This window comes from Mastigoproctus giganteus, chromosome 4, assembly GCF_048544385.1.
Source record: "Mastigoproctus giganteus isolate SK-2022 chromosome 4, ASM4854438v1, whole genome shotgun sequence".
Lineage (NCBI taxonomy): Eukaryota > Metazoa > Arthropoda > Arachnida > Uropygi > Thelyphonidae > Mastigoproctus > Mastigoproctus giganteus.
Window position 1 is genome coordinate 164,711,080 of NC_143578.1, and position 16,593 is coordinate 164,727,672.

A 16,593-nucleotide genomic window follows, 5' to 3' on the forward strand; every position below is an offset into this window, starting at 1 on the left:
TGTCCAGGTGACTGATGCTTCTGGGTAGCCAAGAGGCCAGAACAGAACAACAGAACACACACATAATACACACAAACCTACGTCATTCACATTCTGGCCCATTTGTAGTGATACTGTACTTCACAGAGATACCAGGCGGAGTTGAACAGACGTTCTAGGAGCCGCCCTTTACAAAACACATGTCCACATGTCCACATGTCCATCTTTCGTTGGTGGAAAGTCCACCCAGGATATGTCATAGCCACCAAAGTAGGACCGACATGGCATTGAAGTGAACTACAGTGACGCCATTATCCTCCGAAAAATTTCAGGACGCATGTGTCCTAAAATTTTTTTCGAAGGATAATGTACACAAACATATACAAGTGGCAGTAAATATATAATTGACCATAAATGTAGCAGTTTTATATTCACCATCAATGAATATTTCAGTGCTAAGCTCCTATCAAAGAGCAAACATAATGTTCAGAAAATAACCGCTTGATTATTATATAAGTTGCTGAGATTCACATATGATAACTAGGGTTTGGTGGTGTTAATGAAGCTAGCTCGAACTGAGGGGAGAGATGAGAAGGTAAAATCAAATCAGATACGTTTTGCATTCTGATTAATTCTGGCGAGTGTTGCTTATTTGCTGTGATCAATTCTTGGAGGCTATTGAGTTGAGGAATCCTTTTAGGCGATGATCCTTGCAAGGAACGGTTCTGGAGGTTCGTGCAGTTAGTATCATAATCAAGAATTTTATGCAGGAAATCAGGGTTAAGTATTTTCTCCTTTGCAAATTCCTCAGGTTTATGTCCCTCCGCAGAGAAGAGCATAAGACTGAGGAGTTTGTAAAGCTCAAAATAGACGCTGATATGAAAGATAATTCCATTTATCTAGCATTGGTGTGTTCTGAGGTTTCTATTTCTTCAATCGGCATCGATGCTGTGTGTAGTTGAGTATAAATAGAACGTAAGTGCACAGGGATGATAGAAATATCAGTTTTGAATATGTTGGTACTCATTTTGATGAAGTACCGCTCTAATTTCTGGAAGGAAACTTTTACTCGAGGAGTGAAAATTTACTCCCAGATCGATAGAATACATAGGGGTGAGAGTGTTGCCTAATGGATTGCATTTATGAAGAGAAGACAAGAGCAGGAGCAGTTTTGCCTTTCTCTCTCTTTGAAAGGACACGACATGATTCTGTATATTTTCTAATAATCTCTGAAGGTCAAGACAATCTTGATCACACACGATGGTAAGGATATTTTAAGGTAATCGGTAGCTTAGTGAATGAATGGGGTGGCACAGATTTTCACTGTTATTCATTCAGAAACTGGGGGAGGGGGTAATAACGATTGTCAAGGGACATTTACCAAAATGAATGAACTGAAAGAGTGATCTTTCATCACAGCTGACCTACCTGCTATAGGCACTTAAGTCTATGACCACAGCCTATTATTAAACCAGACTCTCTGCCTGGCATTGGAGAACCCCGCCTTAGCTGGATAAAGAGTTATTCCGCGCTAGATGACATCCATAGAGTGGAATCTTCCCAATATTATACACCGATTGGGTGTTCGCTTCCAGCATTATTTTTTCAGAAATGCTTTTATCCCTTTCTTATTTGTTCCATTGTAAATGTAAGTGATATTGAATATGCATCTAATATTTCATGATGCGTACTTTTTCTTTCTTTTTTTTATCTTTTCTTAGGTCTGGTTATATTTTGGAAATTTTGCTAGTTCGTGTGCCATTGCCTACGTCATAAGCGTATTGGTAGAATCGCCATCCATTGCATTACAGAAGATTATGTTTGCTGATAACAGAAACAGAAAATTTGGAATCAACCCATCCTTGCCAAAAGAAAATGCCGAAGTAAAGAAAAGGGAAACTGAAAACTTGTGAGCCACAATTAAATCATTTGTAAGAAAAGCTGAGAATGTTGAAGATTAAATGTAAAAGTTAGACATTTAAAAGTCAACATTTTTTAGTTTTGCGTCTTCAAGCGTCGCCTTCGTAATTCGTAGAGGGTTTTCTGAAGTCCTTTTCTATTAAATACGCGTGAGAAATTAAAAATCTCTAAAAAAATATCCGTTTCTTTCTTTAATTTCTATACTGAAAATGTACTCACGTGTATAAACATATACCTACTGCTACTGCATGCTAAAGGCTCGGGATTGAATCTAGTCTGAGAGAAAATTTTCGATGAATCTGTAGCCAAATTAATGAGGTTTGGGTGGGTTTTATTTTTCAAAACACCCAGAAAGACCACTAAAGACAGTAGTGAAATCGTTATACTGTCAGCGAGGATGATGGACTAGCTAATTCTAGACTAGCTATTCGTCATGATAACTATCGAAAAGTTTCCTAAATGTAGTGTAATCGGTGAATGAAATCTTTATTGCAACGTAGTACATAAATGTGTAATGTTTCCGTTCACTGCTATAAGGCCAGCGGTTGACAAAGGCAAAACAGTTAGAGTGGCTGACTGGCGCAATGTAACGAATATATAAAAGAATATACAGTGGCGGACAAAAAAATTGCATCACTTGTAAATTTTGCAAATGATGTGTTTTGCGCTGCATTGGGGGTTGCAGAAATGTTCGAAATGCATTTGTTAGATGGGATATATATCGCTGTGAATGAAATCCAGTAAAAAGACTCCACCTGATATACTTAATTGCCATAAATATCTTCCCAAAGGGTAGAACGCGTAATTAATGGAAATATGAGAAATCATGCAAATGGCAATCATGAAAACCAAACATACAAACATTCATTTTATTGCATTTACATGTACGAACTGAAATGACAAGTTAACATAATAGTATTATGTACTGTAAATCAGCAAAATACGTCCTCAATATTTTGTTGTTCCTCCTCGAGCTGCAATTACAGCCTTGCAACGATAGAGTTAATAAACTTCTGGATATACGGTTGCCCAATTTCGTGGTACCACACCCTTACAATGCTCTCCTGCAGCTCAATCTTTTATGTTGGCTTCTTCTGAGCAATTTTAGACGACATTATATACTAGCAATTTTCAATAGGGTTCAAATCTGCACTGTTCAAATCCGGGCTAGTCCAACACTGTAATGCCAGCCTTTTCTGAGGTATGATTGCACCTTAAGGGAGAAAAACGAGGGAAAACATTGGTGTAAATATGTTTTAAGCCTTGTGAGACAAGGAAACTAACTCATCATTAAATCTAACTCATCATTAACTCATCATCACTAACTCATCATTAAATCTAAATAGCATAAAACTTACCAATTTTGCTGTGTGCCAAGGCGCTGAGTCCTGTTGAAAAATGCAGTTTTGGACGTCTGTGTGGTGATCCTTAATAACGGGTTTCAGGCACTCCTCCAAGATAGCGGTGTAGGTTTCTGCATTCACCGTTGCGTTAATAAACTTAATTTAATTCATCCCCCCCCCCTTTGCTTGTTATGCATCCCCAGAAAAACTGACCGGCGGAGAACTACAATCCGAGTTATGTAGTCAGGATGATGTGCCTCTGATTTTCGTCTTCTGACGTATCGCTTTCCATCCGAGCCATGCAGGTTGAATTTCTATTCGTCAGAAAAGATGACGGTGTCCCATTGCTCTTTTGTCCCTGAAACATGCGTTTTAGCCCAAGCAAATCGCTTCTTCCTCATTTGTTGAGTTAACAAAGGCTTCTTCTTGGGCCGATAGGCATGCAGATCACATTCCGAAAGCCGTCTTTGGATAGTTCGTGCACTTTCAACACCAGAGGCCATCTCAAAGTCCAACTTTAGATCAAGAGCACTAGCATGGCGATTACGAAGGTATAGCCGTTTCAAATATCGATTTTGGGAAGGCGTAGTCACTCTCTTACGGCCTGACTCAGGTCTTCTCTTCACATCATCGGTTTCACGCTTTAATTTCAGCACCCGGGATACTGTTGACTGTTGGCAGCCTATTTTGTCAGCGATAGCACGCGTAGAAAGCCCTTCCTGGGACAGAGCAACAGCTACACATTTTTTTTTTCTTTGTGTCAACTGAACATATGGAGCCATGCGTACACCTCCGCAAAACAGGATACTAATGAGCGTGTATACCCTTCCAACGCTGTATTTATAGAAACGTCTGATGCAATACCTTGTAATTACTGTCTGATGCAATAGAAGCTTTATCTGATGCAATACCTTTGCTTTGAGACAAACAAAATGACTGTAATCAAACAATATCACATGTTTCACTACAAATGTTACTTTTTTTAAGGTGATGCAGTTTTTTTGTCCGCCACTGTATAGCAATTAAAATGATGATATGGTCTGTATACGTTATCGCTGTCTTCGCGGGTAGCATAGTGGTTATAACCACCGTCCTCCCCACACCGGCTGGAAAAGACCCGGGTTCGAATTCCATCAATGATGGGAGGAACTTCTATGGACTTTTTTCACTCCGCTGCTGAATTAGTTTGGTCTCATGCGTTGATAGTAAGGTTACCCTCCCCCTCTTCGCTGGAAACTTGGGTTTTTTCTTCAGCAAAACAGACATCGACCTGAGAGCATCCGCAATTTATGGACTTAATACACTTGGACTTATAAGTTCGGTCTGAGGTGGCCCTAATATGACAATTTTTTTTTTAAACACGTTATCACTGACAGACATAATTAAGCTCTACGTCCTATGTATCAGTCGTGGCAAATGATGCAAGAAAGCAAGTTTATAGAGTATCGCGAACTTTTTTTGCACTAATCTTTTTTTAACACTGAGAAACGTAGGACCTTTTGCATTTGTCAATCAACTGCCTTTCTTAGCCTTCTCTACTGTCTTTTCTTAGTCTTTTTTAAACTTCAACTGCCATTTCTTAGCCCATCCTAATTTTTCTATATCTTGTTACAGTAACTTCATCCTGCCAACCTTTGTATCATCTGAAAATACAAATTTTGTATTAAGCCTGATATACCTTCATCAATATCATTAATAAATATGGAAAACGACAATGGGTCCAGCACCGAATCCTGGGCCCCTCCACTAATAATATTAGTCCACGAAGAGCAGTGCATCCTTTTATCCATTGTAGCAACTTGCCCTTAATGCCATACTTCTCCAACTTGTACAGCAGTCTTCCATGTGCAACAGTATCAAAAGCTTTCCTGAAATCCAAGTATATGATATCAAAATTATTTTTGGCATCCAGTTCCTTTGTGACTGCATCATAGTATCGAAACAAATTGATCAAACAAGATTTTCCCTTAACAAATCCATGCTTTGCATGCATTTGTTATATGCAGTACGAATATAACTGCATTACTTCTTTAACCAGAGGCCCACGTTTTTTGCTCTGGAACAGAAGTCTATAATTCTTCATGTCCCTTTTGATCTCCCTCTGTGATTTGGGATATATTCGTACATGTATCCCCAATCCATGAGGATCTGTCCAGAATCTAAAGATGCTCTCATAATTATGGCTAAGAGTTTGCTTGCCTCCTTTGTCTTCTTAATATAATTGGATATTTCCCATCCACCTCAAGTTTCTTTTTTATGTTAAGCTTGAACATTTTCTCGTCCACTTTCCTCACAGTTATCACAAAATAATTTAGCTCCTGTTTAGATTTTGACGAACTTCTGACATTCCCTTCCCTAAAGAGCTCCTCATGTTTCGCAGCATCTCAAATAATAGTAAAACGGGCGAAAGATGAAGACAACTCAGGTGAAAACATATCCCTGGAATGGACCCTAACGAAATCTAGGAATTTTTGACATTTCTGAAGTTCTAAAATATGTAAAAAAGATTAAAAAGAAGCAGTTTTCGGCTTTCTATCATCGCTACATTGGTAGTGGCAATTGTATAGTTGGCCCATTAAACACGTTGCTGTATATGGTTTCTAATTAAAGAACGTATATGTTCTAATTAATGAGATTGTTATTTTCTTTACAAACTGAGTGGGCAGTGTGTTATTGCGTGTTCGTTATACCTGTGTAGTATTATATGTAGTAGGGAAATAATGTAGGGAGTCATTTTAATTATCTATCTGAAGTGTTGTATATTAAGATCGAAATCCAGAGTTTTCCTGGCTTGCTTTGATAAAAGTCAGAATTTCGAACTTTTATTTGGCTTTTTACCAGAACGAATTGGCGAATTATAGCATTTATCAGATTTCGAGCTTTTACAGCAACATATCTGCTATGTGCATCCCTGGTGTATCCGTCGTGATGGTTTACTGTGTATTATTTAGTATATAATAATGATTATTTTATTTCCACAAAGTTATCTTCGGACTTCGACTTTGTTTTTTCTTGTGGAGATTGATCAGAGTCGCTATAACTGTAAGACGATTTTTATATGTTTTCACGACTGACACAGAATTTCATTGGATTTCTTTGTAGTAAATTAAAGGAGTCTCATGTGCCCTTCAGGTTACTCGGCTTGGGATTTAGGGGTTGTCAAAATATCGAGATATCTTTGGGGTTGTGATAAGCTCTTTAATATCTAGGGCATTGATGATATTGTTGATCATCTGAGCCATGACATGAATGTTGTTTGCTGCTATGCATAGTTTCCACGAAGCGATGATCAGGTTAGTATACAAAGTAGACCTGGAGAGGGTGAACGGATACCCAACCACCCTGTTTACCCATCTGATTATTCAGCATTCTGTGGAGCGGTTATAAATTGCTGGAGCTGAGGATCAAACAGGTGAGTCACAAAGAGGATCTGGAAGCCGACATTAGTCTACGTATATATCACCCAGTTCAGTGTTTTGTAGCCCAACTGGTTCTTTCTGAGTTGCCAACATCGCTTCTCCATTATGAACATCAAAACATAAGTTTTGATGTTCATAATGGAGAAGTGTATTTTGTCTGGCGGCACAGGAGGTTCCCCCTCAGCTTCGTATGTGTAGTTCTTGTGAAAGATGCAGGATTGTAAAGGCCAGATAGTGTGTTGCTACGTAGTTCATCTGGCCACTTGGCCTTGAGGCCTGTGGAACACCACATGTCTCAAGTTACCGAACATCGGCAAGTGGAGCCCGGCCAGGGCAGTACGGACGCTGTCCTGTTCCCTGCCTTGCCTGAACTAGTCCAAGGTGATACCAGAACGAAAAGGAGAGTGAAAGACTAAGGAACAGTACGAGTGTTGGAAGGGTACAGGAGAAGATAAAATAGAGGACGAGAGAGGAAGGCATCCACTAGGCGAAGACGAAGTAATCGGAGAAAGAGGGGATCCCCTGTAGCAGGGAGCCCACCTAGCCACAGGGCCAGTTGAACTCTTGGAGAACTGTGCGACCTTACTTTCCTCAGTTTCTGCTCATTTAACAAGCCCCTGACATCATTCTATGAAATTTCTTGTGGTCAAAGCAATCCGAGTCATCTTAGATGACTTATAGTCAAAGCGCCATTTGATGGATGTACAACTCAAGCTGAATAATTAGCGCTTGAACATGGTGTAGAGTTGTTGAAAGTTTTTTGGATTTTATATACCGGCAATGTATCCAGAAAGCTGGTACTTGTTGATCATTTTCCGGGAACCTCACGGTGCAGTGCATTGATCTGTGGGAGAAGCACTGATCCATTACGGTGGTTCGGATAGGCTTCTCAAAAATTTTTAGCTAATATAAAAAAGACAGGTTTTTGAGTACTTTCGATTTCAATTCCTTCAAAGCGAGGGTATTCTTGGCATGGAACTGTTACCTAGATGGTGGTGTGAAGAGACGAGAATCATATTGAACATATTTGGGATGCTTTAAGAAAATAAACTCGGAAACATCGATTTCCGACTTAGTTTACCAATCAGGGTGATAATGCTCCATATTAAACAGCTGTTTGTTGTAAAGGTTTAGGTCCGTCAGCAGCTTGTGTCTATATAATATGTCTGTAAATTGCGCGTGTTCTGTGTTCGGTTTGCTGGACGAAAAATCCAAATTTCCGGGAAGAAAAAACACGTTACTCTCACCTGAATCGCCTAACACAGCTAGATTGTGGCAAAGACCTATAAAAATTCCTCCCGCCATTGACGGGTTTCGAATTCGGGTTTTTTTCCACCCGATGTGGGGAGGACGGTGATAATACCAACTGTGCTACCCACGAGGGCTGTTGAACACCTGAATTATGAATTATGTACTATTAGCCCCTCACGTTTAGGATGTTCATGATTAAAATTAATGGAAAGTCGCATTCAATATAATTGAGTCTTCTAAAAATGCTCTTCCACATGTGACAGAATTCCATTCTGTATATATGCGTGGTTCTAGAACGTGTTGAAATAACATAAACTTAGAACCAAGGCTTATTTTTGTAATGATATAGTTGTGGAATTCTAAAAAAAAGCTTTAAAGAACTCGGCTTTTTAGTGATGTAATACTGTATTCTGAAATTTCGCGTTTTTAATGAATTCTATGTAATTAAGACAATGTTATACCACGTTGAAGAGATAGTTGCAACTTCAATGAAGACGAGGTGCCAACGGCCACCTGCACGGAAACGAAAATTAAAATAAGAATTAGAAGAATTTCAGAAATAGATGAATAAATAGATAATCAGAAGCCTGGGCCTACCCATGGAAGAAACAGCAAGATGCCCTGCTTAAAAGTGGTGCAGTTGCTACAGGGAACAATCTAGGGAACCACACTCCACGTGACCAATAGATGCATATAAGATCCTACTAGAGAAAAAAACCTAAAACGTTAGGTTGTTGTCTTCGGCATTTAATTGACTACTTTTGTCGTGGGCTTCCTTTGGGCTGTCAGTAATGAAGTTCAATTGAAGCTTGGTCAGCGTTCTATTCACAAGACCGAAATGGCATTCTGCAGTGCTTCGATATGGTACACTCGTAACTGTCTTTTCTATTATGCCAATTTGCAAGTCGCGCGTATGACGTGGAAGATGCCATTTAACCTGTTCAAATTTCAGGTAGGTTTTCTTAGAATATTTACCACTTTTGTTTGTGAATATAAAAATTCTTGAACTTTCATAAACAAATATTTCAACGAAAATTTATTTATTTGAGTTACTTTAATAATTATTATTGGAATTATCGTTCCGTTGAGGATATCGAATATGAATTGCGCGTTTTAAACATAAGGAAGGTAGGCAGTGTGGTTAAAACACACCAACCTACCGCAGCCAATGACAGGTACACGTTTTTTTATTAATTCGCTCCTGAATCCGCCTTTCCACGGGTCACTCAGAAGTAGTCCTGCTAAGAAAGTGTTAGCCTAGTGGTACGTCACTGCTTAATTAATGTTGCTTAGTAATGAAACTAGAAAAGTGCTTCGAATTAAAATTTAATTTTTATAGATTATAAAGTACACCAATTTTGAAAACAAAGTTTGTAATCAAACTTTGTTTTCAAAATTGGTGTACTTAATAATTCCATTCATTTATAGTTAGTTAACATATACGCTTTGAAGCGATCGTATACCGACCCCAGCTGTTTGGGACGTCCAAATGAACCCAGATCTTTTAATATTGGGCCATACTCCAATATACGGTGCCCCCTTGTAATTGGTTGTCAGAACAGGGGGAAAGCAGTGATTGACAGGTTTTGATCCCGCCTACTGACTGCGTCCCCTCTTCGTTTCACGTGGATGTCACGTGAAACGACGTCACTGGAGCGCTAAATGCGAAATTCGTTGCGTATATTCTTTCTTTTGAATGTTGGTTTTTAGTGCGTACGGAGGTGAGTTGTTACTTCTTCATTTTCTGGTTATTGCCTCGTGGTTTTCAGTTTGTCGTTATCCCGTTCCATCCTGCTGGTAAACTGTTTCTTTCTGCTGTGAGGTGAGTTTAGTTTGTCTTGTATTTCTGTGTTATTTTCACGTATTATTAACGTAGTATTGTGTCCGTTGCGGTTTTTTTTTTTTAAAAAAAGAAAAAATTCTATGTTGCCGTTTTGTGCTTATGCAAAGAGCAATTTTATTGTTCGTTGCACGTGTTAATTCAGATGTATTAGTGGCCATACAAAAAAAAATGTATATTGGGAATTACGTTTTTAATTAATTGTCTTTCGTTTGTGTTTAATTAAAAATGGTAGGTTACCTTTTTGCGGGACTTCGCCAGTTATTTGTCGAAAATTGGTCGTTTGCTGCGTCTCATTATATATTTTTTCGTTTTGAAGAACGTTTTTCAATTGGGAATTACGTTTTTAATTGTCTTTCGTTTGTGTTTAATTAAAAATGGTAGGTTACCTTTTTGCGGCACTATGCCAGTTATTTGTCGAAAATTGGTCGTTTGCTGCGTCTCATTATTTCTTTTTCGTTTTGAAGAACGTTTGTCAATTGGAATTACGTTTTTAATTGTCTTTCGTAACCTACCATTTTTAATTAAAAATGGTAGGTTACCTTTTTGCGGGCTTCGCCAGTTATTTGTCGAAAATTGGTCGTTTGCTGCGTCTCATTATTTTTTTTTCGTTTTGAAGAACGAAATTAGTGTGTTTAATTTGCAATTATTTTGGCTGCTGCACCGAAAAAATTACTGTTGCCGATAATTTCGTTATTTTTCGGTTCCGCCATACTGTTATGTCGCGTGACATTCGCCACGTGCAGTTGTCGAGAAGAAGAGGGGGAACGCAGTGAGTGGGCGGAGTTACGAACCGTACGTCACTGCTTTCCCCTTCTTCTTCTCGACGTAATTGTCAAAGGGGCACCGTGTTCTGGAGTATTACCTAATATTGTTTAAAGAGTGGAATAATAAAATGAATAGTGAGACATTTTCGTGTGTGTTGAGGGGCGGGGGAGTGTTCTTATTTGCATATAGGTACTTAAAAAAACAAACATGACAGCAAACATCAGTGAAATGTCTTCTCTGATTTAAACAATAAATATTCGCAATCCATCTTGGCTACAAGAGAGGACTGTTCCCCAATATCGTAAAACATCCATCATAAATGATTATTTCCATAAAAAGGTGGTCGCGATATTAACTTACCCCCCCCCCCCCAATGGAGCTCACACAAAATCTCATTCTGTAGTTCGTTATTTGAACTTGGAGAGGTTCAGGCATGTTCCCGTGGTGTGGACGAGTACCCAGAATCATCTATCCAGGTGACTGATGCTTCTGGGTAGCCAAGAGGCCAGAACAGAACAACAGAACACACACACACACAAACCGACGTCACACACATCTGGCCCATTTGTAGTGATACTGTTCTTCACAGAGATACGGGGCGGAGTTGAACTCACGTTCTAGGAGCCGCCCTTTACAAAAACACATGTCCACATGTTCTAGATCTGACGCAGAGAAATATTTACTATCATAAAACACACAGTATTTGTTTCAAATTACTCAGGAGCTGGGGGGGAGAGATGTCCTTCCTGGATCCGTCAGGAGGGGGGTGATCTTTCCCCATCTCTGTCGCCACTGCATCCGGCATGATGATGCACCACATACTTCAGCATAGTTTAATGTCCTCCTGTGAGGACATTTTAAATCTGCTGTGTGGTAAGGTCTTCTGAGAACAATTGCCGAAATACAACAGGAAACCATATCTGAATATGCAGATTAGAGAAGACACGTTGTAGCCTTAGAATCAGGAAGTGTTCTGATGGCGGAATGTTTGGAATTCAGTTGTAATTTGGCATATGCACACGAACTGACCCAGCTGTTATTTGTCAATGTATTATAGTTAGCCTGTGGCGAGCAATTTTCGGGACACTCCTGTAGGATCACCTTTGATAACTTTAGTCTTCTAATGACTATCGAAGTTTATAAGTGATTAATACGTTATCAACCTTCTTATCTTACTCATACGAAAATTTTATGCTTTTCATTTCACTTTTGCAAAATTATCAAGCATTTTTTTTTGTTTCAATACGTTGGCATCTAGTTTCTTAACCAATAATGAAATATTTCAATTTATTTAGAGTTGGTGACCGTATAAACGGTATTTTTATTTATCTTTTCAGGAAAAAGCGTTCTCGTTTTTTGAGGAATCTTTTAGGTCACCTTTTAATTTAACATAACTTTTCCCCTCTGCTTTTTAAAATTGTTGACTTGGAATTTGATGGAATTTGAATTCGTGCCTTTTATCACCCGGGGCGGGGGGCGGGAGGAGGGTGATTATATCAATTCTATGCACGAAGGGATATGTATCTTAATAAATTTAAGAAAGGAAACTGAAATTTCTTTTTATTCAAAAGTGTGTTTTTTTTGTTATTAACTTTAATTTCAGTTAATAATAAAACAACTTTTTAATGGAAAATAATCGCATAATAAACAGCTATAACAACACCGTTTTTGAAAACAAAATTTATCAAATTCTTATCAGTTATATACGACTATTACAAGTGTTTAAAATGTGGGAAGGGTGCTCGTCCAAGGTGGAAATTCTAGCAACTCGTACGCATTGAAAATTTTTAATCTTACACATCTTCCCTTATCAGAATTTGTTAATTATCAGACTAAAATCATTATCAGATTGTCATTAAATCCACAATCAAATTCCTCAACACACCTTTTTGTTTCTACAATAATCGTTTATACTATACTCGTATAATTTTTTTTACGTTTTTACATTATATTCCGGGATAAAGTACTCTTCCAGCATATTAAAAATGAACACACAGCAAATATAACTAAGGATTTTATAAAGCATTGGATAATTAGGTTTATTCAGGTATGATCCCTCTTTTTAGTATCATATGGCTGTTAGGTGTGCTAGGCATACGCATTAACAGAGGCACATGATGCAAGAAAGCAAGGTTATACAGAATCAGCTAAAAAAAACCCTTCCCATTTCACTGATCGATTCATTCCAAATGTTTGTCTAGTTCTGCCGTGAATTTATTTTGCATTCAGTTCCTTTATGACAACTTCATAGTATCCAATCAAATTGGTCAGATAAGACTTCGCCTTAACAAACCCATGCTGTCTGAATTAGTGCTGCAGTCTTGTCTAGATGATCCTGCAATGCATCTTTAACCAGTGACTCCATTATTTTACCCGGAACAGAAGTCAAACTAACAGGTCTGTAATTACTCGTGTGACCCTTTGATCCTCATTTGTGAGTTGGAGTTACAGTTGCGCATCTCCAGTCTCTGTTGACTTCTCCTGAGTTCAAGGACGCTCTCATAATTATGGCTAAGGGTTTGCTTACTTCCTTTGCCACCTCCTTTAATATAACTCGATAGATCCCATCTACCCCAGATTCCTTTCTTATGTCTAACTTCAGCAATTTCTTCTCCACTTTGCTCTCAGTTATTACAAAATCATTTAATTCCCTGTTAGAGTATGATAAACATCTTGCCTTCTCCTTGAATAACTCATGTGTGAGGAGTTATTCAAGGAGAAGATGCAAAATACTCAGCTATATGAGAATGATCATCTACAGTCAAACCATTGATATCCAGTGGACCAATCTGATTCGTCCCCTTACTTTTAGAGTTTATATAAGTAAAGAAGTCTTTGCTGTTTTTCTTTGCATCCTTTGCCAAAGAATTCTTGTAATCTTTCTAGTCACAAAGGATGTTAGGCAAGCCTTCGCTTGCCTAACATCCTTTGTGACTTGATTACAGACTAGCTTATATCTACCATAGGCTTCTGTGTCACCTGTTAATTTATATGTATCCCATGCATATTTCTTCTCAGCCACGAGTCTCATTAGTTCCTCTGACGTCCATTTAGTTCTAAACCTTTAGTAGTATTTCTTAGTTGGTATGGAAAGCCCAGTAGTTTTCAAACTTACTTCCTTGAATGCTTCCCATTTAGAATTTGCTGTTGGTAACACTATCAGTTGGTCCCACTGTATAGAACTTAAAAAAAATCTCTAAGACTATTGTAGTAAAACCGAGTTTGAAAATCCCATAAAAATTCTTCGTGTCATTGGTGAGATTCGAACTCGGACCTTTCTCATCCGGTATCGGATGGCTGTGATTGTGCAGCAATACTACTATTTCAAGGGCACACAGCTGTTAGAGAAGGGAGAAAAAGTAAGAGAAAAACAAGCGCCTTAAAGGAAAGATTATATTTAGAGATTACATTTAAAGGAAATATTATATAAAAATGCAAGAAGTTTGTTACCTAATACAAGAATATTCGCAACATTGAGAATGAATGGATTCTTTCGATTCTGAGAAGGAAAACTTTTGTCGTATATAATGAATAATTATAAGCATAGTTTAACACTCATAACCGAAGGGGCGATCAATAAAGACAAGTTTACAAGGCTTAAAATAACATACGAAGTGAACCAAGGCTGTTGCTGTCGATGTTAATTCTAGTGTTTCATGACAAGCAGAAAGACAAACACGACATCTAAATAACATCAACAGAAACAATTTAAGACAATGGACATACGGATTGAATAATACATAAGCAGAATGCGAAGTAAAATAAGAGTAACAAATGCTCAACATAAATTTCGTACAACGTGAAGAAGAATAAATCGTAAAGCGAGGCATTTAATATGATAACAAGTTGGGGGGGGATTTAAATATTGATGACAACGCTAAAAGGGTAAGAGTGAGTTGGAAAATACCAGATTTAAACAGTGATGCAAGTGTTGTGTAAAATGTATTTAAAGTAACGTTTAAGAAGGTAAAGATGATTTCTTAAATTAATTTATAAGGAAAAAGTAAGAACGGCTTGCAGAGAACATAAATCTCATTGTCAGGAGCCCACCATCAGGAAGTTATTCCAAAGAATATTTTTCGATGTGTTTCCTGAACTTGATAGAACTCTGTTGTTTTACATTCCTCAAACTTTGCTGTTCAGTTTAATTACAGCTGTAAAATAGTTATTGCTCTTTTCTTTCATATACGTTTTAAGTCCCTCTTCTCTTTTTATGTATAGTGGGGTTCAAAAAAATGGCATAACTTCATTTTTTAGGTTGTTTGTCCGTATACTGTTAACTGATCTTTTAGAAATAGCTGAAAGAACATAAGTAATAATAATACAATTGTCGAAAAATTTACTTTTATGCCTTATCGATAAATGTACAATGAAATAAGTACTTGTCTCCAAAATAACAGCTTGTTACTTATGGTACTTATAATAACAAAAATTCTATGAAAGCAGTGATTTTTGTCATTACTTTGATCATACTACGATGACAGGCAGTTATATAACCGAAAAACACAACAAAATGCACAAATATTTCGTTGGCCCACCCCTTGCTTTGATGACTGCTGCACATCATCGTGGCCTGGACTGCATAAGATTCTGAATGTATTCCTGGCAAATCTCGTGATACCAAACACGGATTAAAGTCTCCTGTAGCTCTCTGTACTTTTGGTTTCTTTTGCATTACCAAACCACCCATTTTGTTCCAGTAATTTCATTGAGATTGAGTTTGAGTCCGGTATGGACTGTCCCCAGGCCACGTTATTGTGCGAATTGATTTATACTTCAACTATTTGGCTTCAAGACTTTTTATGAAAACCCAAGCACGACCTTAGTACCGTGCATGAGTTGAAGGTTGAGATGAAAGAAAATATTTGTTGACTTGTATTTCTGTAGATTGTAAATGAGCAATATGGGAGGAGTGTGGTCCTGAAAAATGGAATTTACAACATCCTCATAGTGATCTCTAATTCTGGGAAGTAATTTTGTCTAAAGAATGTCTCTGTATACACCCCAGCATTCAGAAATTCAAAACAGACAACTCCTCTACGTGAAGTACAGCCTCTTATCATTTGAGATGTAGAATGTTTCACTGTGCAGACGATGCAGTCGGGATGAAATTCTTCTGTTATTCTTCGTATAACAGTGTGCTGGCTGTCCGAACCATGCGAGTTTAATTTTGATTCATCAGAGAAAATAACAATTCCATTGACCCTCAGACCAACCAGCATGCTCTTTTGCTCACTTTAGACGCTGGGCTTTAATTTTTTATGTCAAAATTAACTTTTTCTTGGTCAACATGCTACTAATCTCTATGAGAAAACGCGTGTACGTACTGTATCAGTACTTTCCGTTACTCCCGTATCCTCCTATACTATTCTGATATCTATCGATGAGGATCTTCTGTTTCGGACACACAGATGGACCAGATATCTGTCCTGCGCTGCAGAAGATCGTGGACGACCACTTCATTTCTGTTTAGACCAGTGTTTCTCAACCTTCTTTTAATTATCGCCCCCTAAAGAGCTTTTTTAGACTTTTTTTTTCCTAATAGTCCCCATGAAATTTTAGACAAGAAAATACTTTATCCTTACTCTTTTTATTCAGTGGGATCTCAGAGCCTGATGCTTCTTAGCTAAAAGTTCAATGTTCCGTATGATATTAGTAAATTTAATTCTAATGTTTCCTCTTGAACATATATCAATTTTTTTAAAAATTTCCTTTGTTAATATTTTATTTACTGAATTGAAACCACTTTCAACCATATAAGTAAACAAGAAGTACATGGAACAGCTTATTGCTGCCATTAATTATACACCAGCTTCTGCTATGGCAGGTGCGGATGGAATCCCCTAATTCATTGTCAAATGTCTTAGCCCATATATTTTGGATCCCCCTTCTAACTATTTTTAATGCTGTTTCGTCAAGCCATTTCTTTCCCCAGCAGTGGAACCTCTATCTTGTGAAGCCTATTCCCAAAAATTCAATCTCCTACACTGCTTAAGCATTACCGGCCAATCTCCAATGCCTCAAATCTTCTAAAGCTCCTTGAGAAGGTACTTCTCCTCGTTCTAACTAAACA

The 16,593-nt window shown here is 37.9% G+C and overlaps 1 protein-coding gene across 1 annotated transcript in view; it reads left to right on the forward strand.

The window, feature by feature from the left end:
- The window catches only part of LOC150087164 (nose resistant to fluoxetine protein 6-like), an 84,408-nt gene extending 82,478 nt beyond the window's left edge, over nt 1-1,930 (forward strand). The window contains exon 14 of the mRNA XM_090372388.1: nt 1,701-1,930. Within this exon, the coding sequence (XP_090228514.1) occupies nt 1,701-1,892 (192 nt within the window). The 3' untranslated portion in view covers nt 1,893-1,930. The remainder of the gene's footprint in view (nt 1-1,700) is intronic.
- Nucleotides 1,931-16,593: the final 14,663 nt, after the last annotated feature.